Below are 26,196 nucleotides of genomic sequence, written 5' to 3'. Positions count from 1 at the left end.
CGTAGAAAAATACCTCTCAGACGTGTACTTTCATAGGCTGTAATACCCACTACGAACTTCAATTACGAATTTCGAAACAATTCTTGTGAAAAATACCGCTAAAATCATAAAAATACCGAATATATGCGCTATATGAAAACGTGGACCTGCATACTCGATTGTCTGTATTAGGCTGTAGTATCCATTACGAACTTCAAATACCAAATTTGAAACAATTCCGGTGAATAATGTCGCTAAAATCATCAAAATACCGAATATCGGGAGGTATCGTTAAATGGGGGCTATACGAAGGCGTAGACCTGCACATACAATTTTCTGTCTTTGGCTGTAGTATCAATTACGAACTTCTAGTACCAAATTTGAAATAATTCCGGTGAAAAATGTCGCTAAAATCTTTGAAATACCGAATATCGGGAGGTACCGCTATATGGGGGCTATACGAAGGCGTGGACCTGTACAGATAATTTTCTGTCATAGGCTCTGGTATCTGTTACGAACTTCAAATACCAAATTTGAAACAATTCCGGTGGAAAATGTCGCCTAAGATCATCAAAATATTGAATATCAGGAGGTCCTGTTATATGGGGGCTATATGAAGACGTGGACCTGCACATACAATTTTCCGCCATAGGAACTATGTATCATTACGAACTTCAAATACCTACTTTTAAACAATTCCGGTCAATAATGTCGCTAAAATCATCAAAATATAGAATAACAGGAGATCCTGTTATATAGGGGCTATACGAAGACGTGGACCTGCTCAGATAATTTTCTGTCTTTGGCTGTAGTATACATTACGAACTTCTAATGCCACATTTGAAATAATTCTGGTGTATAATGTCGCTTAAATCACCAAAATATCGAATATCGGGAGGTCCTGTTATATGGGGGCTATGCGAAGACGTGGACCTTCACATACAATTTTCTGTCACAGGTTGAAGTATCCATTACGAACATCAAATACCAAATTTGAAACAATTCTGGTGAATAATGTCGCTTAAATCACCAAATTACCGAATATCGGGAGGTCCCGTTATATGGTGGCTATACGAAGACCTGTACTTGTACAGACAATTTTCTGTTTTGGGCTGTAGTATCCATTACGAACTTCAAATACCAAATTTGAAGCAATTCCGGTGGATAATATCGCTAAAATCGTTAAACTACTGAATATCGGGAGGTACCGTTATATGGGAGCTATACGAAGATGTGGACCTGCACAGACAATTTTATGTCGTAGGCTCTAGTATCCATTACGAACTTCAAATACCAAATTTGAAACAATTCTGGTGAATAATGTCCCATAAAATCATCAAAATACCGAATATCGCGAGGTATCGTTATATGGGGGCTATATGAAGACGTGGACCTGCACAGACAATTTTTTGGCTTAGGCTGTAGTATCAATTACGAACTTCTAGTACCAAATTTGAAACAATTCCGGTAGATAATATCGCTAAAATCATAAAAATACCGACTATAGGGAGGTACCGTTATGTGGTGGCTATACGAAGACCTGGACCCGCACGGACAATTTTCTGTCATAGGCTGAAGTATCCATTATGAAATTCAAATACCAAATTTGAAACAATTCCGGCGAATAATATCGCTAAAATCACCAAAATACCGAATATCGGGGGTTGCCGTTATATGGGGGCTATACGAAGAAGTGGACCTGTACAGACAATTTTCTGTCTTAGGCAGTAGTATCCTCTATGAACTTCAAATACCAAATTTGAAACATTTACGGTGAAAAATGTCGCTTAAATCACCAAAATACCAAATATCGGAAGGTACTGCTATATGGGAGCTATACGAAGACGTGGACCTGCACAGACAATTTTCTGTCATAGGCTGTAGTATTCATTACGAACTTCAAATACCAAATTTGAAACAATTCCTGTGAATAATGTCGCTAAAATCATCAAAATACCGAATATCGGGAGGTATCGTTATATGGGGGCTATGCGAAGACGTGGACCTGCACAGAAAATTTTTTGGTTTAGGCTGTAGTATCCAAAACGAATTTTAAATAGCACATTTGAAGGAATTCCGGTGAATAATGCCGCCAAAAATCGTCAAAATACCGAATATCAGGAAGTAACGCTATATGGGGGCTATACCAAAACGTGGACCTATATAACCCATTTTCAATACCAAAAGTCCTGCAGACATAATATACATTTGAGTAAAATTTTATTAATCTACTTCGATTCGTTCGGAAGCTAGAGTGATTTCCCACGACGGACACACAAACGGACGGATAGAGGGACAGACGGACGGACATTGTTGAATCGACATAGACTTTTACGCTGATCAAGAATATATATACATTGTGGGGTCTAAAATGTATATTTCGAGGAGTGACATACCTAATATACCCTCAATATTATGGTGGAGGGTGTAAAAATACACGATTGAAGCTTTGATGGTTAAAAAAATCTTTGAGAAACCCATGTTTGTTGTTCTGACATATTTTTTTTTTTTTTTTTTTTTTTTTTTTGAAATCCTTGTTGTTCGTCCTTAATGGTCCATGAACAAAATTCTCGTTTATGCCCTTGAAGGTCCATCATTTTTTTAATCGATTTTTGTTGCTTTGATGTTCCTGAAAAAAATTGTTTAAAATATCTTAAGGCTCTTCCGATCTACTTTTAATTGATTTTTGTTGCTTTGATGTTCCTGAAAAAATTATTCAAAATATCTTAAGGTTCTACCGACAATCAAAAAAAAAAATAAATATGGAAGAGGCGGGATCTTGCCCCCTCTGTTTAAGTTACTTTGCTATGCCTCTCCTCAGAACATCATCTACACCTCCCATTTTATGACTTACAACCTCCTCAGAAAAAAACTGGGTCACACACTTTTGAGCCCCAATGTTTGGAGATAATTTTGATTTGTTATGTTAGGTCTTTTCATGGCTCTGTTTATGCCAACCTCCCTGACGACAGTAGTCACAAGCCACCAGCAGCTGCGGTATGTCAAAAAGAAGTGCTATCACTGATGACTATCAATTTGGGATAGATAGTTGGTCGGCGATACGACAGTGTCGTGTGCGCTTATAAATTTCAATTTGAAGTAGTTACCTAGCATTGCACCTAAGGGGTTGGGGGCTATCTCTTCAGATCGAGAACATTTGCGGCAAGTGTCAAAAAAAAAAAAAAATACCCGCCGTTAGACATACCGATCAAACAAACATTTTTTTCATTAACTTATCGTTATCAGAAAAAGAATTCCAAGTGACAGCCAGCCAGCCACCACACCACACACCAAGTGTCAATGCGCCACTCACTCACTCGCCAACTACACGGCGGTGTACGACCTTCACACATTTCTCTGGAACTTGACGACAAGTTCGTCGAAGCCACACGTAGTATTGAAAATGAAAAATTAAATTACAATTGAAATTCCGACAACATACAAGAGTGTGTGCGGGTGTTTTTTTTTTCAAAATTGGAGACAGGAACTAGATACACACACACATACAACAACACACATGTTTGATGGCCCTGGAGACGACTTCTAAATTAAGTTGTTAAACGTTGGAGAATGCCTATTTCTAATGGGCCCCTGCATAGAACAACAAACATCCACACCTCAAGGACAATATGGGGGGGGGGGGAGGGAGGACAATCAGCCAGCCAGCCACTTGGCCAACAAGTTAGTCAGTTTAGGTTCCAAGAACCTGAACTAAGTGGGGGTGTTGTTGGATCAGTAGAATGTGAGAGTTAGGTGTTTGGGTGACTAATATCTGCTTGATAGGGTCACATATTAGGGGTGATGGCTCATTCTTGTGGTGTGGTGGTGGTGATGATATGACGTGAATTAAACGACGATAAAACAAATATCAAACGCAGGGTGAGATACAAAAAAACTGCAGCAAAGTCAAATGCCAGATTTTTATTTTTTTTTTAATTTTATTAAATGAAAGCAAAAAATATCGGAAATAGCATCAAATTTTAGAATAAGTTTAGATTTGTTCGAATTGGTCATCTTTGGCAGGAATTATGGCCTTCAAACGGCCAATGAAATTGTCACACGCTGCCCGAATGTTGCTCTGCGGTATTTTGGCCCATTCCCGGCGAAGCGCTTGCTTGAGGCGATCGACACTTCGGTATTTTCTGAGTGCCAACCTTGCTTTCTAAATTTACCCAGATACAATAGTCCAACGGATTGGAGATCCGGAGATTTTGGTGAACATTGTGCGTTGGAAATGAAGCGAGGAACCTCATTTTGTAACCATTCTTGGGTGGCGCGTGCTGAGTGCGTTGATGCTGAGTCCTGTTGTAATATCCAAGGTCTGCGGGCAAATTGTTTGCGTGCCCAAGGCTTAAATACACCCTCCAGAATATTTTCGAGATAATATTCCGCATTTATTCTGATGCCACGGTCGATTAATACGAGGGCTTTAATACACCCTCCAGAATATTTTCGAGATAATATTCGGCATTTATTCTGATGCCACGGTCGATTAATACGAGGGCTTTAATACACCCTCCAGAATATTTTCGCGATAATATTCCGCATTTATTCTGATGCCAGGGTCGATTAATACGAGGGCTTTAATGCACCCTCCAGAATATTTTCGCGGTAATATTCGCCATTTATTCTGATGTCACGGTCGATTAATATGAGCGGAGAGCGACCATCGGCTGTTATGGCGGCCCACACCATCACCATGACTGGCGCGGGCGGTTGAGTTCTGGTGGCCAACCCAAGGTGCACATTTTCAGCTGACCTCTTTGGCAAGATCGACACGATCATTTTGGGTGTTTACAAACTGCTGGACAACGAATGTTTTCTCATCGGAGACAGAGAAAACCAAATTCGGCAGTTCACCACTTTCGGCCAAGCGAAGCAACTCTTTAGCTCTTTTGAGGACCTCTAGAAGGTATTGTCTCCATAGAAGACCTCTTGGAGGTCGTCTCTCCATAGAAGACCTCTGGGAGGTCTTCTCTCCATAGAAACCCGACGCGGGTTTCGATCAAGTGGCTTCGTTACTTTTCGAACGATTTCTGCTGTTGTTGCTTTTTTCTTCCGTCCACTTCCTTGACGTCGGACTACGCTACCAGTATCACAGTAACGAGTGAAGTTGACCAGTTTCGGCCAAGCGAAGCAACACTTTAGCTCTTTTGAGAACCTCTAGAAGGTATTCCCTCCATAGAAGACCTCTAGGAGGTCTTCTATCCAAAGAAGACCGCTTGAAAATCTTTTCTCCATAGAAGACCTTTGGAGGGTTCTTTCTCCATATAAGACCTTTAAAATGTCTTCTCTACATAAAACACCTGTAGATGGCCTTCTCTCCATAGAAGACATCTGGAAGGTCTTCTCTCCATAGAAGACCCTTGGAAGGTCTTCTCTCCATAAAAACCCGACGCGGGTTTCGATCAAGTCGCTACTTTACTTTTCGAGCCATTTCTGCTGATCTGATTTCTCTCCAAAGAAGATCGCTTGAAAGTCTTCTCTCCATAGATGATCTTTGGAAGGTTCTCTCTCCATATAAGACCTTTTTAAAAACAAAGACCTGTGTTGTTGCTGTTTTCTTCTGTCAACTTCCTTGAGGTCGGGCTACGACACAAAATATTTATTCACACTTAAATGCTGAAGTGCTCTAACGATAGCCACTTGTGGTTCTCCAGCCAAATATAAAGAAATCACACTATCACGCTTGAATTCCATCACGAATAACTTTTTTTCCAGGAAATTCTCACCAAAATGCTTTTGTACCATTGTAAACAATATAATGAGCTGTCAGTGGAATAATTTTAACAGCTGTCGGATGGGTGGCTGGAGAATTCACAGCAGTCTGAAATAGGCTACAGTTTTTGTCATCTCACCCTGTAAATATCTACTAAATATTTAATATTCCAACAATGGAATGGAGGGTGGTTGACGAAAATAGCCTCTAATAGATTTTAATTAAGCAGCAAATGCCGAGAAGAGTTTTGGCTGTCAAAAATACGTTTCTATGTCAATATCAAACAGTTTGTCTGCGTTTTTTTTCTAAAAAAAAAGAAATGCCTTCGGATAAAGATTTGTTGTTGTTTTTCGTTTTATCGTAACTAAATATAGAGCAGCTACCCATTCTAAGTTTATTTGGAATGGAATTTCCCCATTTCAATTAATTTGAGATAGTTATCTATCATATGTGAATTTTCTATCTCTGGGGGGAGGGGGAGGGTTCTGTTGGAAGTTGTGGAAAATCCCATAACTGGAATTTATGGATATTGTATTCGTTTTGGTAAATATAATAAAGGGATAATTGGCACCTGTAATTTATGGGGGGAAGAAATTGATAGCTTATGAATTGGGGAGTAATTTGGATGGAAGCATGTATAGGTAATATAACTGCCTAATTTGTGATTAAAAGGAGGCGGAAAATTCCAAATAATTTTGAAGAGATAAGGACTGTAGAACACCTCCCCAATTAGGTTTAAAGATGTCGGGCCAAAATATTCTTAAGTCGCCATATGAAGCCAGTCAAAGCTTTGAAAATATCAAAAATGTTGGGTGTTTGTCAAATTTAGGTCTAGGCAAAAAGGAGTGATTTTTAAGGAGTTATAGGAAAGTTTTTCTTTTTCAAAACAAACCAGTAAGGTAAAGCCAAATGTCGGACGGGGTCGACTATATGATACCCTTCACCACTGTGCATATTTAGTAGAGCTCCCATAACAAAAGAACTTGTTTGAAATAGATCATACCACCTGATCTGAGCATTAGATCAATTATAATTTGGTTTCGGAGGGACCCAATATATGGGAGGCATATCCAATTCTGAATCGATTTTCACTAAATTTGACGGAGACATTTTTATTTCTTATACCTAATAACATTGCTAGAGAGTGCATATCACTTCGATATCCTTATATTAAAACAAGTAAAAAAAAACATTAAGTTCGGCCAGGCCAAACTTTTAATACCCTCCACCTTAGGGTAAAGGAAACATTAGAAGAAATGTGGCAAAACCATTAAAATGCCGAATATCGGGAGGTACCGTTATATGAGGACTATACCAAAACGTGGACCTATACATGAAATGTTTTGCCACACTCACAGGGACCCTTATGACCTACAAATACCATTTTTCAGACAAATTCGTGAAAGGCATGAATCATCAAAATACCGAATATCGGGAGGTACCGTTATATGGCGACTATACCAGAACGTGGACCGACATATCTCATTTTCAATACCAACCATCCTAGACACAATACAAATTGCTCTGCTACATTTTGGCGCTCTACGTCAAATAATGTGGGCTGAATCGTGAGTTCAACAGACAGACAGACGGACATCTTTAAATCGAGTTAGAATTTTATGCTGATTATGAATATATGGGGTCTACGACGAATATTTAGGGATGTTACAAACGGAATGACAAAGTTAATGTACCCTCCTTTCCAAGGTGGGCGGTATAAAAATGTATCTATTGGAGCCGAGTTCCAGGAAATCGAAATGTACGCCCATTTCCATTTGGGATGATAATAGCCATTATTTGCGCAATAAACCTGAAACCGGATTAAGGATATATATATATATATATATATATATATATATATATATATATATATATATATATATATATATATATATATATATATATATATATATATATATATGAGAGCTATATCCAAATCTGAGCCGATCCCGGCAAAGGTATTTTCGAGCCCTATAAGATATCTGGTACCAAGTATCATTGTTTTCGAATGCTTATTATGAATATGAGGGACTTAAAACCAAATCGGATGAAACATGTATATGGGAGCTATAGTTATATCTGAACTGATTTTCACCAAATTGGATGTACTTGCTTCTAGACTGAATTCGATGGGATTTGCCAAAATTCAGAAATCGGTTGAAGATATACAGGGTGGGGTGAAAAAACTGCAACCAACTTCAGACTGCTGCCATTCGTAAACCACTCGTCCGGCAGCTGTTAAAATTATTCCAGTGACAGTGTATACAAACGTACAAAAGCATTCTGGTAAGAATTACCCAGAAAAAAATGTTATTCGTGATGGAATTCAAGCGTGATAGTGCGATTTCTTTATATTTGGCTGGAATAGCCACTTGTGGTTTTCCATTTAAATGTGAATAAATGTTTTATGTCTCGTACAATCGCTCGTTACCCTGATGCTGGTAACGTAGCCCGACATATGTCAAGGAAGTGAACGGAAGAAAACAGCAACATCAGCAGAAATGGTTCGAAAACTAAAGAAGCGACTTGATCGAAACTCGCGCCGCATTGGACGAAAAATAGCTCGCGAGCTGAACACATTGCAATATTTCATTGGGCAAGTATGGAGAAAAGAGATCGGGGTTAAGCCATTGAAATTCTAAAAAGTGCAAGAACTTACACCGCAACAGAAAGAAAATAGTCTCAAAAGAGCTAAAGCTTGGCCGAAAGTTATGAACTGCCGAATTTGATTTTCTCTCTCTCCGATGAGAAACATTTGTTGTCCAGCAGTTTGTAAACAAACAAAATGATTGTGTCGATCTCGCCAAAGAGGTCAGTTGAAAATGTGTACCTTCGGTTTGCCACCAGAACTCAAGCGCCGGCACCGGCCATGGTGATGGTGTGGGCCGCCATAACAGCCGATGGTTGCTCTCCGCTCGTATTAATCGTCCGTGGCATCAGAATAAATGCCGAATATTATCGCGAAAATATTCTGGAGGGTGTAGTAAAGCCTTGGGCTTTCAAACATTGGACAGACCTTTGACATTCCAACAGGACTCAGCACCATCGCACTCAGCATGCGCCACCCAAGAATGGTTAGAAAATGAGGTTTTTCGCTTCATGGCCAACAAAATCTCCGGATCTCCAATCCGTTGGACTATCGTGTCTGGAGTATTTTGGAAAGCAATGGCCACCAAGATCTCCGGATACCCATCCGTTGGACTATTGTGTCTGCAGTATTTTGCGAAGCAAGGTTGGCACTAAAAGATACCAAAGTGTCGATCACCTCAAGCAAGCGCTTCGCCGGGAATGGGCCAAAATACTTCATGGCTACGGTAAGCAATTCGAACAAATCTAAACTTATTCTAAAATTTGATGCTATTTCCGACAGTTTTTGCTTTCATTTAAAAAAATTTAAAAAAAATGTAAAAGTTATGGCGTTTGACTTTGTCGTAGTTTTTTATCTTACCCAATATATAGGAGCTATAGCTATATCTGAAACATTTTTTACCAAATTTGAATCATTAGTTTTTAGAATGAATTCAGTCGGATTTTCCATGATTCAGTTTATTTGGGCTGGGCCCTTTAACCATTACCAAATTTAGTAACATTTAGTACCTTTCAAATAATTTTAGTACTCTATTGCAAAACCGTTTCATATCTCAATCCAAGGCACAAATAATGACATCTATATAAAATGTCTAGATTTCAGCTTCATTCCTACAGTGAATATCAAATTTAGTGCTATTTAGTACTTTTCGTACAATTATAGAATGCATTTAAAAAACCCACCTCCATATCTCACTTCCAGATACCAACAGAGATCTCAATATCAAATTTTAGAATTCCAGCCCAATCACGTCACCCAATACCAAATATAATACCATTCAGTACTTTTCGTGCAATGATGGTACACATTTTCAAAACCACTTTCATATGTCCAGTCTACACATGAACAGCGACTCTAATACCAAATTTTAGATTTCAAGCACTTCCTATTTACCCAATACCAAATTGTACCAAATATAGTACTATTTAGTACACATGAGTACACATTTCCAAAAGATCCTACATATTCCTATACTCCAACTAAACTCCATATATAAGAACAATCTTAATTCCAACTTTCACGATTATAGCCCCATCGGTTCACACAAATCCAAATTGTACCAAATTTAGTACACATTGGTACGAATTGTTAAAACTTCCCACAAACCACAATCCTACACTCCAAATTTCCAACACTATTTCCATACCTCAAATATATAATTCCATAGAAATCCCGTTTTCAAATTTCAGAAATGTCCAAATCTAAATTGTTCCACAATGAGAACCATGTAGTACACCTAAGTACGAATTTTCAAAACGTACTACTAACCTACAATATAATAATAATGCTATTTCTGAATCTCAAAATTCCATTCATCCAAATCGAAATTGTACCAAATTTAGTACCATTTAGTACTTTTCGTGCACATAAGTACACATTTTGAAAACTTCCTTCATATCCCAATTCTACACTCAGCGGAGAATGTTAAATTCAAATTTCAGGATTCCAGTTCCATCCGTGCCGCCAAATTCAAATTGAACTAAATTTAGTACCGTTTAGTACTTGTCGTATGTAGTGTGTACTCACACTTCAAAAACAACCTCCTTACATCGACTCTACTCCTCCAGCTTGATTCGCATTCCAAATTTTAAATTTTTAGCTCTAACCATTCACATGATACGAAATGGTATCAAATGTAGTACATTTTAGTACTTATAGTACATTTATAGCGCGAATTTCCAATAATCCTTTGTTACATCTACTGTACTCTCCATCAGCAACCCTCATTCCAAATTTATGATTTCAAGCTATTCTGCTTCCCCAAATTCAAAGGGTATCTTATCTGACCTTATCTGACTCCCAGGGACAAAGGGTGACCTTCACCTCAAAATTTGAAGATTCTAGCTTCAGTCTTTTCATCTAGCTGATACAAATCCGATCTTCAAAATAATATGAAGCAAATTTGTATCCAATACGTTCTCTCCCAACCGGTAGCTCAATATAGCTTTCTAGTTTCCATAACTTTGGGTTCCGTTCAAAAAAAAAAGGGAAAGCGTCACATGTCCAAATACTTGGAAAATTACATTAACTCCAACATCCAAAATGTGAATTACATTTTTATACCCTCCACCACAGTATGGAGGGTATATTAACTTTGTCATTCCGTTTGTAACTCCTCGAAATACTCATGTCAGACCCAACAAAGTATATGTATTCTTGATCAGCGTAAAATTCTAAGTCGATGTAGCCATGTCCGTCTGTCTGTCCGTCCGTCTGTCTGTTGTAATCACGCAATCTTTCAAACGAATTGAGATAGAAGGCTAAAATTTGGCACCCAAGTTTATTTTACCAGTAGGCAGGTTAAGTTCGTAAATGGGTCGTGTAGGTCAACGTTTTCATATAGCCCCAATATAGCGGTACCTCCCGATATTCGGTATTTTGATAATATTAGCGACATTATTCACCGAAAATGTTTCAAATTTGGTATTTAAAGTTCGTAATGGTTACTATAGCCTTAGACAGAAGATTGTCTGGGCAGGTCCACAGCTTCGTATAGCCCCCATATAACAGTACCTCCCGATATTCGGTATTTTGATGACTTAAGCGACATTATTCGCCGGAATTGTTTCAAATTTGGTATTTAAAGTTCGTAATAGATAGTACAGCCTATGACAGAAAATTGTCTGTGCAGGTCCACAGCTTCGTATAGCCCCCATATAACAGTACCTCCCAAAATTCGGTACTTTGATGATTTTAGCGTCATTATTTAACGGAATTGTTTCAAATTAGGTATTTAGAGTTCGTAATGGAAACTACAGTCTGTGACAGAAAAATGTCTATGCAGGTACAGGTCTTCGTATAGGCCCCATATATCAGTACCTCCATATATTCGGTAGGTACAATACCCACCGAAATTTGTTGAGATGTCGTATTTGACGTTCGTAGTGGATGCTATAGCCTGTGACAGAAAATTGTCTATGCTGGACCAGGCCTTCGAACAGCTCCGATATAACGGTACCTCCCTATATACGATAGTTTGATGATTTTAGCTACATTATTCACGATTTATTTCAAGTTTCGAATTTCAATATGGTAATGGCTTATGACAAACAAGGACTATGTAGGTCCAAGTCGTATAGACCCCAATATAACGGCTATATTCGGTATTTTTAAAATTTTAACAGAATTTTTTAAGGACTTTATTTTTTGAAAATTTCCAAATTCGTTTCAAATTGTGGAGTGTATTCAAAGTTCGGCCCGGCCGAACTTACTGCTTTTTAACTTGTTTTCTTTTCGATAAAGTAACACATTATGGAAGACCAATTAATGAGGAAGAGCGTGTAGGGAAAGGGTGCAGGGTAAAGAAGTACCGCAATTTAAATAAATGCCATTTAATCCGTGTGTGATATCAGTTGTTCTTTTTTTTTTCATTATTCTTCGACTCTATTAAGAATTTAATAATACCACAAGATTTTACTTCGATACGATATCGGGTTTTCCCCCAAACCACAAAAACAACAACATATTTTTACGGTGGTCATTGATTGATGGCCCAGCAGCTACATGGCTTATCATGGCGCAGTGGGGGAGGAGAGAGCGAGAGGGCCCAAGTGGATATGAAATGAAAGTAAACAAAATGCAATATCAATTGAATGAATTTCATGGAATGGGTAGAGGTTCTTTATTAGTTCAGGTACCCAATTGGGGTGGAGGGGATAGGGGTAGGGTGGATAGGGGTAGGTTCCGTTTTTAGAGTCAATATCACTTTCAATGACATTTTTTCCTCCACGACTTAACCACTTGGCCTCATCATCGAACAGAAATGAATGTCAGTCACTTTTGGCCTACGTGCCACTCCAATGTAGGCCAGCCATGTCCCCGCCCCGGGGTGTTTAGTTGGCCATTCCCCGAAAATGATAACTCGAATCAAAAGTGTGACGACTGCTGGCCAAGTATTAGGAAATTAATCAAATGATCTGTGGCGCTAGGCACCCTGTACTTGAGCGTGCCTAAACTATGTCATAGACACTTGTGTACATACATATGTACATACGTCCAAAGAAAGTACGCAATCACTTCTTGGGGGGATTTACGTATTTACATACCACAGAGTACCCTCAAACGCGTATTGTCACAAGAGCTACCAATTTTCGGTGTGTTCTATCGGCAGACGTCAGTGGTGTTATGATGGCCATGCCTATGTGCCTATGTATGTCTGTATGTTTGTACATACGACCAGAAGCGCGACAATGAGCGTGTCGTCGGTCTCCATAATTATTTGTATGTCGTCTTATCGCTCATTCGCCTGGGTGTTTTATTTTTTTTTTTTTTTCATTTCTATTTACTGCTCTTGTTTTGTTGTTATTGTTTCGAGTACTACGTGTGTCGCTCGCTGGCTGCCCCGCCCGCTCGCCTGCCAGCCAACGCAACACAACACGAATTGTTTATTGCCAAGGGGGCACCAGAATTGACACATATAGTCACGTTCGCCCGTACACCGCCACTCGAGACATGAATCACACACTCAGCGTCCGTCGCAGATTCAGACTCTGGCCTCTGTACGTTTTTTTATCGCGCTTCCACTGTTGCTGCCGCTATACGGACGGCGCTGTCGCAGATATACTCTGGCAGTAACATCATCAAGTGTTGGGGAGCATTGTTGCTGTTGTTGTTGTTGGTTATGTTATCAGGGAATGTGCATTTCGATGAACATACATACATACACATGTATGCACATATGTAGATGGATGGGTGTGTGTGTGTGGGGGTCTCTCTGTTGCAAATAATCAATGACTGTGAAAACAACGGATAACTGCCCGAGTAACTGACTGACTGGTCGGCCGGCGAAAGTAACAGTGGCATGTTAATGTTCCCCATCGTTGATAACGAGACATGTAACACATGCACACACACACAGGCGCACACTCAGGCATACATACATACATACGTCTATACAAGAATGCAAATATTTGTGCTGCCAGAGAGCATTGGCCCTTTTGAGTGAGGGATTTGCAGAACAAAGTTTTTATGAATCTGTGTAAGTATAAAAAGGGAGAGAAAGTAAAATTTTGAAAATCTGCCACTTACACTTTGGCCCTTCTTAGAGAGGGAAGGAAGGATGTAACGGTCCAGATTTTAGTTTAGAACTTTTTCAGAGCAGGTGTCTCCTACCAAAAAAGGTACCTCATGAAGGATTTTGTGATCTATGCATACCTTTTAGGATGATGTGAAAAAACCGCAAACCAACTTCAGACTGCTGTCATTTCTAAGCCACTCGTCCGACAGCTGTTAAAATTATTCCAGTGACAGCTCATTATATTGTTTGTAAGCGTACAGAAGCATTTTGGTGAGAATTCTCCAGAAAAAAAGTTATTCGCGATGGAATTCAAGCGTGATAGTGTGATTTCTTTATATTTGACTGGAAAACCAACAACAAGTGGCCATCGTTAGAGCACTCCAACAGTTAAATGTGAATAAATCGTTTGTGTCTTGTACCATCGCTCGTTACCGTGATACTGGTAGCATAGCCCGTCGTCAAGGAAGTGGACGGAAGAAAAAGCAACATCAGCAGAAATGTTTCGAAAAGAAGCGACTTGATCGAAACACGCGTCGCAGTGACCGAAAAATGGCTTGTGAGCTGAACATATTGCAATATTCCATTCGGCAAGTACTGAAAAAATGAGCTCGGGGTAAAGCCATTGAAATTCCAAAACGTGCAAGAACTTACACCGCAACAGAAGGAAAATAGACTGAAAAGAGCTAAAGAGTTGCTTCGCTTGGCCGAAAGTGGTGAACTGGCGAATTTGGTTTTCTCCGTCTCCGATGAGAAAACATTCGTTGTCCAGCAGTTTGTAAACAAACAATTATCGTGTTTACTTGCCAAGAAATCAGCTGAAAATGTGCACCTTCGGTTGGCCACCAGAACTCAAGCGCCGGCCATGGTGATGGCGTGGACCGCCATAACAGCCGATGGTCGCTCTCTGCTCGTATTAATCGACCGTGGCATCAGAATAAATGCCGAATATTATCGCGAAAATATTCTGGAGGGTTAATTAAAGCCTTGGGCGTATTTGGCCGCAGACCTTGGACATTCCAACAGGACTCAGCCCCATTACACTTAGCACGCGCCACCCAATAATGGTTACAAAATGAGGTTCTTCGCTTCATTCACCCAGCGCACAATGGCCACCAAAATCTCCGGATACCAATCCGTTGGACTATTGTGTTTGGAGTATTTTGGAAAGCAAAGTTCGCACTAAATAAGTTAAAAAGCAGTAAGTTCGGCCGGACCGAACTTTGAATACCCTCCTCCTCCATTTGGAATGAATTGAATTGGAAATTTTCAAAAAATAAAATCCTTAAAAATTTCTTTTAAAAATTTAAAAATTTATAGCCGTTATATTGGGGTCTATACGACGTGGACCTACAGAGGCATTGTTTGTCATAAGCCATTACCATATTAAAAATCGAAACTTGAAATAAACGGTGAATAGTGTAGCTAAAATCATCAAAATATCGTATATAGGGAGGTTCCGTTATATCGAAGCTGTGCGAAGACTTGAACCTGCATAGACAATTTTCTGTCACAGGCTGTAACATCCATTACGAACTTCAAAAACGAGTTCTCAAACAATTTCGGTGGGTATTGTACCTAAAATCGTCAAAATACCGAATATAGGGAGGTACTGATATATGGGGCCTATACGAAAACCTGGACCTGCATAGACAATTTTCTGTCTTAGGTGTAGTATCCATTTCGAACATCAAATACTTAATTTGATGGAATTCCGGTGAATAATGTCGCTAAAATCATCGAAATACCGAATATCGGGAGGTACTGTTATATGGGGGCTATACGAAGACGTGGACCTACAGAGACAATCTTCTGTCATAGGCTGTAATATCCATTTCGAACTTGAAATACCAAATTTGAAACAATTCCGGTAAATAATGTCGCTAAAGTCATCGAAATACCGAATATCGGGAGGTACCGTTATATGAGGGCTATACGAAGACGTGGACTTACAGAGACAATTTTCTGTCGTGGGCTGTAACATCCATTTCGAAGTTCAAATACCAAATTTGAAAGAATTCCGGTGAATAATGGCGATAAAATCATCAAAATACCGAATATGGGGAGGTACCGTTATATGGGGACTATACGAAGACGTGGACTTGCACAGGCAATTTTCTGTCTTAGGCTGTAGTATCCATTTCGAACATCAAATACTTAATTTGATGGAATTCCGGTGAATAATGTCGCTAAAATCATCAAAATACCGTATATCGGGAGGTACCATTATTTGGGGGCTATACGAAGACGTGGACCTGCAAAGACAATTTTCTGTCTTAGGCTGTAGTATCCATTTCGAACATCAAATACTTAATTTGAAAGAATTCCGGTTAATAATGTCGCTAAATAATTAAAATACTGAATATCGGGAGGTACCGTTATATGGGGACTATACGAAGACGTGGACCTGCAAAGACAATTTTCTGTCATAGGCTGTAGTATCCATTTCGAACTTCAAATACTAAATTTGAAAGAATTCCGGTGAATAATGTCGCTAAAATCCTCGAAATACCGAATATCGGGAGGTACCGTTATATGGGGACTATACGAAGACGTGGACTTGCACAGACAGTTTTTTGTCTTAGGCTGTAGTATCCATTTCGAACTTCAAATACCAAATTTGAAACAATTCCGGTGAATAATGTCGCTAAATAATTAAAATACTGAATATCGGGAGGTACTGTTGTATGGGGGCTATACCAAAACGTGGACCTATATGACCCATTTTCAATACCAAAAGTCCTGCAGACATAATTTACATTTGAGTAAAATTTTATCAATCTACTTCAATTCGTTCGGAAGCTAGAGTGATTTGCACAGACGGATAGACGTACGGACATCGCTAAATCGACATAGAATTTTATGCTGATCAAGAATACATATACTTTGTGGGGTCTAAAATGTATATTTTGAAGTGTTACAAACGGAATGACAAACTTAATATACCCTCCATACTATGGTGGAGTGTATAAAAATCCTCAAATCGGGTGTAGGGTTCATGTTCAATGTTGACAGTTTTTGGCTCATCAATTTGTTAACCTATCCCAAATTAGAACTTTAAATTTCATTCGAAACCCCTTCAAAGAAGTCACATTGGATGTAGGGTTCTTAGGGTGTTATATCAAATTGTTAACCCACATTAACATTATTTTGCAAGGACTGTGATAGGTATCGATTTGGATGCAATTTAGTGTTTAAGGCTTTCAATGAAGATAAAACTGAAAATGGGAATATTAAGTTACAGCCCTCATATAGGCTCTTTCTGTATGATATATTTATGAAATGTCATTTATCGACATCGGTTTGTGCTGTGAGAGGGATCTCCAATTGTGAGTAAGGTACCAGATTTAGTGGACCGAAGTATTTCTCTTCATCCCAACACTGATAAAAAATATTGGGCCTCCACCATTGTATGGAGGATATATTAAGTTTGTCATTCCGTTTGTAACACCTCGGAATATACATTTTAGACCCACAAAGTACATATATATTTTTGAGCAGCATAAAATTCTATTTCTAATAGCTTCCGAACAAAATGAAATAGGTTGATAAAATTTTACTCAAATGTAAATTATGTCTGCAGGACTTTTGGTATTGAAAATGGGTCATATAGGCCCACGTTTTAGTATAGCGTCCATATGACAGTACCTCCCCATATTCAGTATTTTGATTATTTAGCGACATTATTCACCGGAATTGTTTCAAATTTGGTATTTGAAGTTCGTTATGGGTACTATTTCGCCTTCTTTGAGGGTTTTGCTTCTCAAAATCTTGAATACTATGTGGGGGGGGGGGGTACAATAAGGAATGAACCAATCTCCTCCATCTTTATAATATATCTTGATTTGATGGAAATATTGAGATTTACCAAGTCTGAATGGAATCGGATGTTAATTTCGCGTTTTGTGAGCATCGTGTATATTCAAAAGTTTGACCCTCTGTGGGTGTGGTATCAGAAGGAGTAGGCCGATAAATCTCATCTTCACAGAAGATCTTGTGTTAGTAGAAATAATGCGATATGTGAAATATGAAAAGAATTATTCGATTATTTCGGATTTTCTGATCGTTTTGTTTATTTAAAACATTGACCCTTTGTGGGGGAGGTACCAGAAGGAATGGTTCGATCTCTACTATATTTATAACAGATCTTGGGCTGATGGAAATATTGAGATGTACCAAGTCTGAATGACATCGGATGTTAATACCGCTTTTTATGAGCTTCGTGGATATGGAAAATGTTGACCGTTTTGTGGATGAGGTCCATGATGGAGTCGACCGATATTGTCCATTTTCGCATCTGACCTGGCACTCATGGAAATATTAGGATTTGCAAAGTGGGAGAAAAATCGAATTATCCTTTTTCTTTTTGTGCAGTAAAATATTTTTTTTTTTTTTTTTTTTTTTTTTTGAAAATGTTTGCCCCTGTAGGCACCAGAATGAAGGAATGAACCAATATTGCTCATCTCCGAACCTGACCTAAGTTGAACAATAATATTACGATATACCAATTTTGGATCAAATTGCAAACTCCCTTCCAGAGTTATCGTGCATACCAAACAGACGGACGGACGAACATCGCCAGATTCACTCCAAATGCCCAAAGAGTCCTAGAGTCTAAATCCATTATTTCGATGAGGCACGTTTTGACCGTATCAAATGATATATACCCTCTCTAGCCATATGGCTTAGGGTATACAAAACGTGCTTCGTTATATGGAGGCAAAAACGTGAATCTATGGGTCGAAAATGGTTATTTCGAGGAGTTACAAATGACAAACCGAATATACCCTTCATAGTATAGCGGGCCATAAACATTTCCAAAGATAATTGCTTAAAAATCCTGTTCTCCAATGTATACTTACTGCTCTCCAACATAGTGACCAAAAACAATAACAACAACACCAACATTTCTGCATTGTTGTTGTACTGCACACAAAGCCCACAAATAAACCATCATAAGTGATGGATGATGATGCTGGGTCCGCAGTTGAAGTTAATCAAAAAATGCAACAACAACAATAAAGAAAAAATGCAATACATCAGTGTAACAACAACAACAAAATGTCAATATTTTTGTTGTTGTAAATCCACAAAATAACAACAAATATTGCAATATCTGTGTTGGTTGTTGTTGTTATTATTTTGCATCGCATGCTTGGTTGGCTGACCGGCTGACTCGGCTTGAATGATGATGATTGTTGCTGTTGCTGTGATATGTGTGGTGGTGATAGACCCATAAGTGGTGGTACTTGGGTAACCAGGTAGTCACTGAGTTGTCTGTCTGTCTGTCCGTCCGTCTTGCCATCATCATTACCAACACCAACCACCAGCGCTGTCGTCAGCACCAGCACCACGACCCATGCTCTTCGACTACTGCTGTGTGTGAGCCCAGGCAGAGGGAGAGCAACCGCAGCAACAGCTTGATAAAGACATACCGACAACCGTACGTACATACATACACATGTGGCTTACATGGCTGTGTGTTGTTGCTGTTGGTCGGCATTTATTTTTGTTGGCGGTGTTGTTGATTTTGCTGTGTGGTATTTTTATATGGTCGTGTGGCTTTTTCCTTTCTCGTGTGTTTGTTCGCTCTGCTGCGCGTCTCGTTAAAACGATTTACCCAACGAACCTGTCGATCAATCGTCAGTCGTCTGCTACAAGCCAAACGATAAAGAGCTCTTCTTCTCTCACCCAATCACTCACACTCTCTATCTCTCTGCCTCTTTGGAATAAAAACGGAAATTAAGCCAAAAAAAAAATAACAACAACGGCAAAAGATAAGAACAACGGTTTATTTTTTGTTTTGCACAGCCGCTCTCTCTCTATGTGTGATTGCTCTCTCCCAAGTGTGATTTATGTGTTATACGTTCTCCCTCTCTTGTTTTTTGAGGGCGACCAACTAACCTAGTCAACAACCGATTGAAGTCATTTTTATCAGCCTGCCAAGTGAACACTTGTTTCATACGTTCGCTGATCGTTGAAGAAGCAACAACGGAGTGCTAACGCCGCGAAACGCCAGAGAACTTAGAAATTACTAAAAAAAACTGAACTGAAACCGCAAGCAAGTTAGAACGAAAAAAATAAACGCAACGTTTTTTTCGAAAAGCGGAACTTTGTGATATCGGAAGAAAAGAGAAAAAATTGAAAATAAAATTCAAACAATAATTTAAAAAAAATTGCCAAGTGAAAAATTTTGAAAACTTGCAAGGCAAGAAATTGAAAAACAAATTGTGATTTAAATTTTTTGAAAAAAAATATAAACAAAATAAATATGGTTACCGGTGTCTGTGGCCCAACCATGACCGCCAATGTTATTGGAGCTCCCGTACCTCATGCCGCCAAGGAGGCACCCACCAAAAGTGATCGTCGTGTAAGTATTTATCACCCACCCAAATAAACTTTGGCGGATATTAGCTGTAGAATATTGTATTTAAATTTTTTGCCAAAAAAAAAAACAAAAGTGGCGGCCTACAACAATTTTTGACCCCCACTCTCGAATGGAGTAACTCACTTGCCTTTTAGTTTTTTTTTTTTTGTAAAAGTGGTTGAACCCAAACTTGGCTTTTCCGTCGCCACCGCCACACATTTCCAGCCAACGCATTTTGGCGCATTCATTCATTCATCCATCCATTCACCCTGATTCGGAAAGTGATGCCAAAACCAACACAGACACACTCACTCCAGTTCAACATGGTTTTGGCGTCATTTTCAAAGAGTGTGTGGGGCACTATTTCCATAAATAAAAAAAATCGAAATCGAATCGAAAAAATATTCACCATATGTTTGAAGCCAACAACAACTTGGCTGAATCATACCAAAATTTCATTCATAAAAAATAAAAATCAAAGTCCAAATCCAAGTCGTGGATGTGGATGTGTGGAGGGCGTCATTTGCTGCCTCCGAAAATATTGGTTTCGTTTTGCTCATTTATGGGCCTCCAATCTCCAGCCGCCGCACACTCTGCCTGGCTGGCCAACGCATTGTTACCATTTTTAAATTGTGGCAATGTAATTGTTAATTGGTATTTGTCGATTTTTGGCCATATCACTCACTCAACGCCAACATTTGAATAATGGATGGTGGCGATGACTTCACTGGGCCCCCGACGACGACCACGACAAATGGTCAACCAAACAAAAACACATGACCGCACATGTGCATTTTTTTTCGAAATATAACAACAACAAAATTGTGGTGGCGTTTTTCCCTCAACTCATAAGCGGCCAACGACGAAATAAATAAAAAATCTCCCTATATGGCTGCCTTAGCCAATTGCCAAAAAAATTTGTGTGTGGCCATACGACCTTGTGGTAGAACGTAGCCAGCAGCATCACATGCCAATAATGACAGTCTGTATGAAAATAGCAAAGGTATTTTTCTTTATGGTCTCAGCCAATACTCCCGCAACCCCACCCCCACCCCCACTTCTTCTCATCCTCACCACCAAAAATTTCTGGTGTAATTTTGTTTTCGACTTCCTAATTTTAGCCAAGAAAGGGGGTGGGGGGTAAATGAGGCATTCTGCACAACAATGTACCCAAAAATATCGCACGCGATCCACAGAATAGAATATTTCGCTGCTTTGGCCAAATGCCATAATTGTTTTGCTTACCAATTAAAGAGCGATCGCGCTGTTGTGTGTGTGTTTTTTTTCGCTTTTTAGCGTGTGCCGACGGCAGCACCCCCAGACCAAAGGCGGCAGCAGCAACAGCATCGCGCACCACCTCACCTTTGGGATATTTTTAAACAATACACTATAATTCTATATATATTTATTTTCATTTATTTTATTTGCAATGCTTAATTTAGTTATAAAACTAAATTAAAAACAAAAAAATAATGAACACACACAGGCACACTTTTAAAGATATTTGGATTTTTTTCGAATAAAAAAAATAAAAATAACCTAGGGGGGCAATGATTTTATGTAGAGAGATGTGGAAATAGATGGTTTAGCATGGGGTCAAAAATTGGTAGGGGTGATTTTCAAAACATTTTTAAGGAAATACAAATTATATAAAAACATTTATGATTTACAAAAATATTTTTATTTTATTTTTTTGGCTTAAACATTATTTTGATTTAAAGAGTAATGCAATTAAAATAAATTACAAATATTTTTATTTACATTTTTAATACAAAAATTATTAAAAATTCTTTAAATGTTTCAATTTTTGCTTAAAATATTTCAATTAATATTTTTTATTTTTTCAAAATATTATTATTTTTTTATTTTTATCTTAAAAATAATTTTGAGAATTTTAAATAATTAAAAATTAATATATAATAAAAATAGTTTTTTAAATGTTTTAATTTTTGCTTAAAACATTTCAAATAATATTTTTTTTATTTTTTCAAATTTTTTTAAAAATAATTTTGAGATATTTTACAATTTTTTAATAATTTAAAAGTAATAAATAAATTGTAAATTGTAAATGTTTTTATTTATTTCTAAATAAAAAAATACATATTTAAATATATTTTAATGCTTGAATTTTTGTTTTTTTTTTTTATAAATTTTATTTTTTTTATTTATTTTTTAATGATTAATATATTAAAATTTTTTTGTTTACATTCTTTTTAATTAAAAAGGAAAAAATATTTAAATTTATTTTAATGCTTCAATTTTTTAATTTTTATTTTTTATTAATTTTTTAATAAATTAAAAACGAAGTAAAAAACTGTATTTAAAAATAATTTTTAATATTTTTTAAATGTTTTAAACTTTTCTAATAATTATTAATAATATGTATAATATTATAATCGGTGTTAATTTTCTGACATTTTTTTTCAAATGATATTTTTTTTTAAATTAATAAAAACCATTAATTTTCAAATATTAATTATTAAAATATTTTCAATTATTTAAAAATAAAAACTTAAAAAAATAAAATAATAAAAAATCTTTTTAAACAAATTTAAATATATTTTTTTTTTCCATTTTTTATATTTTTTATTTAATGATGTTTTTTTTTTTAAATTTCGTAACTAATTTTTATATTTTTTTTTCGATTTTTCTTTTTAGTCTAACAAACCCATTATGGAAAAAAGACGACGAGCACGCATCAATAACTGTTTAAATGAACTGAAAACGTTAATATTGGATGCAACCAAGAAAGACGTAAGTATTTACATAAATTTTATGAAAAAAATTAAAATAAAATTTAAAACAAAAAATGGAATTTCTTAAAAAAATATTAAAAAAAATTTAAAAAATACTTAACTTAAAAAATATTTTTTATGTAACAAAAAATATGTATAAAAAATTTATACAACAACAAAAAATATTAACAAATAATTTATATTTTTTTTAATAAAAAATAATATTTTTTTTTAATAAAAAAATACAATTTTTTAAAGTTTAATAAAAAGTCTTTAAAATATATTTTTTAATATTTATTATTAAAAAGAACATTTTCTTTTATAATTTTTTTATTAAAAAATATTTTTAATTAAAAAATTAAATGAACAAATTTTCATAAAAATATATTTATTTTATAAAAAAAATATTTATTATTAAAAAAATATTTAAATATTTTCATTAATTTTTTTAAATAAAATCAATATTTTTTAATTTTATAACAACAAATATTTTTTTTAATTTTAATAAAAATAAAATATTTTTTTTAAAAAATTAATAAAAAAAAATTAAATTAAAAAAATTTTAAAATTATCAAAAAATTAATAGAAAAAACATTATCTAAAAAGTCTGACGTTTTTTTTTTAATTCAATTTTTTTTTAATTCTAATCAAGAAATTCCCATTAAAAATAAACATTTCTCCCAATTTAACAACCTTTACTAATTTCCTCTCTCTCTCTTTTCTCCTCTCATTTTAGCCGGCTCGTCACTCCAAATTGGAAAAGGCCGATATCTTGGAAAAGACCGTCAAACATCTACAAGAACTGCAACGTCAACAGGCCGCCATGCAACAGGCAGCCGATCCAAAGATCATCAACAAATTCAAGGCTGGTTTCACCGACTGTGCCAATGAGGTGTCCCGCTTTCCCGGTTTGGAACCCTCAGTGAAGCGCCGCCTTTTACAACATTTGCAAAACTGCATTAATGGTGTCAAAACCGAAATGCATGCCCAGCAACGTCAACAGGCTGCCGCTGCTGCTGCCGTACAACAATTGCATGGACAAATCTTGCCTTCACCACCCTCCTCGCCGGAACAAGATCACCATCATCAACATCAGCAATATATTATGAGCTCGCAGATTCAGCAAACACCCCATGGCTACTTCCTGCCCAATGGTCTGCAGGTGATACCCACCAAATTACCCAATGGCAGTATTGCCTTGGTTTTGCCTCCCCAACAACCGGGACAAGTTCACCCCCATCATCAACAACAACAACAACAGCAGACACAGCCACAACAACCTCCCATGTTGGTGCCCATTCCCAGCCGCACAGCCAGCACTGGATCGGCTTCATCGCACAGCTCTCAGTCCACCTATGAACATGTTTACCCCGCCTCCAATCACATGATGCATTTTGCCCCACCCAGCCCTGCCAATTCCCATGAGGCCATGGATTACAAACCCTCGGTCATCCATCATGCCCCAGCTGCCCAGCAACCACAAATGCAACAACCCCTATCCCTGGTAACCAAAAAACAAATCAAAGAAGAAGAGCCCGTCTGGCGTCCATGGTGAAGTGGCCAACCCCCACCCACCCAAAAATTGAGAGGAGTCACTGCTGCCTACTCGAAAGAGACTGAACAGTTCTTTTGTATCAAAAGATAGCCAGGCTCAGGCCCAAACGATGATGATGGCGTGTCACACAACCGGAAATCATTTGAAGAGCAAAGAGACAGGATAACCTAATTTTTGCCAAGGCCAAAATGGCTAAACAAACAAACAAAATGACCAAAATGGAGTACAAAATGGAGGCCCAAGGCCAGACCAAACTAAAAAACAAACACAAAAAAACCTCAACAAAACTAGCTGATCCAGGGATAAAATAATTCTGCTCATCTCATCTTGTATCGTTCGTATCTATCGTTCTCACTCACACCTGAACGTTTTCCACACCAAACCGGAAAAAGGGGGAAATGTGCCACAGGTGTTTGAATTTTCATCTTCGTTGCATTTTCTGGGACTGTTGTTGGCCATGGATGGCTGGGATGGAGGCTGCTCTTTACTATACGCCCATGGAGAGTATATTGCTAAAATAGAGTCATGCGCTCATTCCTTACCAAAACAGACTCAGCAGAGAGTAAAAAAAAACAATTTGGCTCTCTCTTACATTACTATTATGAAAAGAGAGAGAGAGAGGGTGTAAGGCTAAAAGGATATTTACATCACAAAAATCAAGGAACTCAACTACCTCACCAAGAAAAACAAAAACACACACACAAATAAACATCATCTCGCTCTCACACACCTTCTCACACAAACACACAACTCTAGAATGATGTCAGTTACAAGAGTATTAAGTATTATAGATCTATATACACACACATTTAAACATAAATTAATAAATAAATAATTTAAAATAAAAAGCTTCATCACAAGATTTAATTTAACCACCTGGTGGTTGTAAAGTTTTTATTAAAAAATGTTTACATATTTTTTTTTATTATTATTATATATACAACAACAAAAAAATAATTATTAATTTTTTTAATATATTGTTTTAATAACAAGAAAAATATAATAATATAATTGCATATGGCTTTAATGACCTGCTAAATGGCTTAAACAATAAAATCTTTAAAAAAGTCTTCCTTAAAAAGGCAATCACAGAAATGTTAAACAAAATTCTAGACTTAAGTCCTTTACATTGTGAACAAGACAAAGTGATATGAAAAAAAGAAAAACAACAACAACAACATGAAAAGAAAATTTTAAAAATTGGTATACAATAATTAAAAGAAGGAGATATGAAAATATTTAAAAAAATATTAAAAATAAATATAAATTTGATAAATTCTAAAACCAAACTTTTTTGTATTTTATTTAGAACAAACAATGGGGATAAAATGAAGGGGGGTGGGACGTTGTTATGTTGGGATTAACATAAATCGATGGGAGTCAATAGCAAAAGACCACATTTGGGAGTTGTCCTTCAAAAAATATTTAAAAAAAAAATTGAACATCCAAAAGGTCTTCAAAAAAAACAGGGTTAAAAAGCAGTAAGTTCGGCCGGGCCGAACTTTGAAAACCCTCCACCGTTTGGAACGAATTTGGAAATTTTTAAAAAATAAAATCCTTAAAAAATTCTGTTAAAATTTTAAAAATACCGAATATAGCCGTTATATTGGGGTCTATAGGACGTTGAGCCATTATCGTATTCAAATTCGAAACTTGAAATAAACGGCTAAAATCATCAAAATATCGTATATAGGGAGGTACTGTTATACCGGAGCTGTAAGAAGACCTGGACCAGCATA

The 26,196-nt window shown here is 37.0% G+C and overlaps 1 protein-coding gene across 1 annotated transcript; it reads left to right on the top strand.

Moving 5' to 3' along the window:
* Positions 1-19,448: 19,448 nt before the first annotated feature.
* Positions 19,449-25,249, top strand: LOC101900303 (protein hairy). Its single transcript, XM_005177453.4, has 3 exons — positions 19,449-20,170; positions 22,826-22,921; positions 23,639-25,249. Exons 1-3 carry the CDS (start codon positions 20,072-20,074, stop codon positions 24,455-24,457), a joined length of 1,014 nt encoding a protein of 337 aa, XP_005177510.1. The 5' UTR covers positions 19,449-20,071; the 3' UTR covers positions 24,458-25,249.
* Positions 25,250-26,196: the final 947 nt, after the last annotated feature.

The sequence above is a fragment of the Musca domestica genome, unplaced genomic scaffold, assembly GCF_030504385.1.
Source record: "Musca domestica strain aabys unplaced genomic scaffold, Musca_domestica.polishedcontigs.V.1.1 15, whole genome shotgun sequence".
NCBI lineage: Eukaryota > Metazoa > Arthropoda > Insecta > Diptera > Muscidae > Musca > Musca domestica.
The sequence above is the reverse complement of the archived record's forward strand: the minus strand, read 5'-3'. Positions and strand labels throughout refer to the sequence as shown.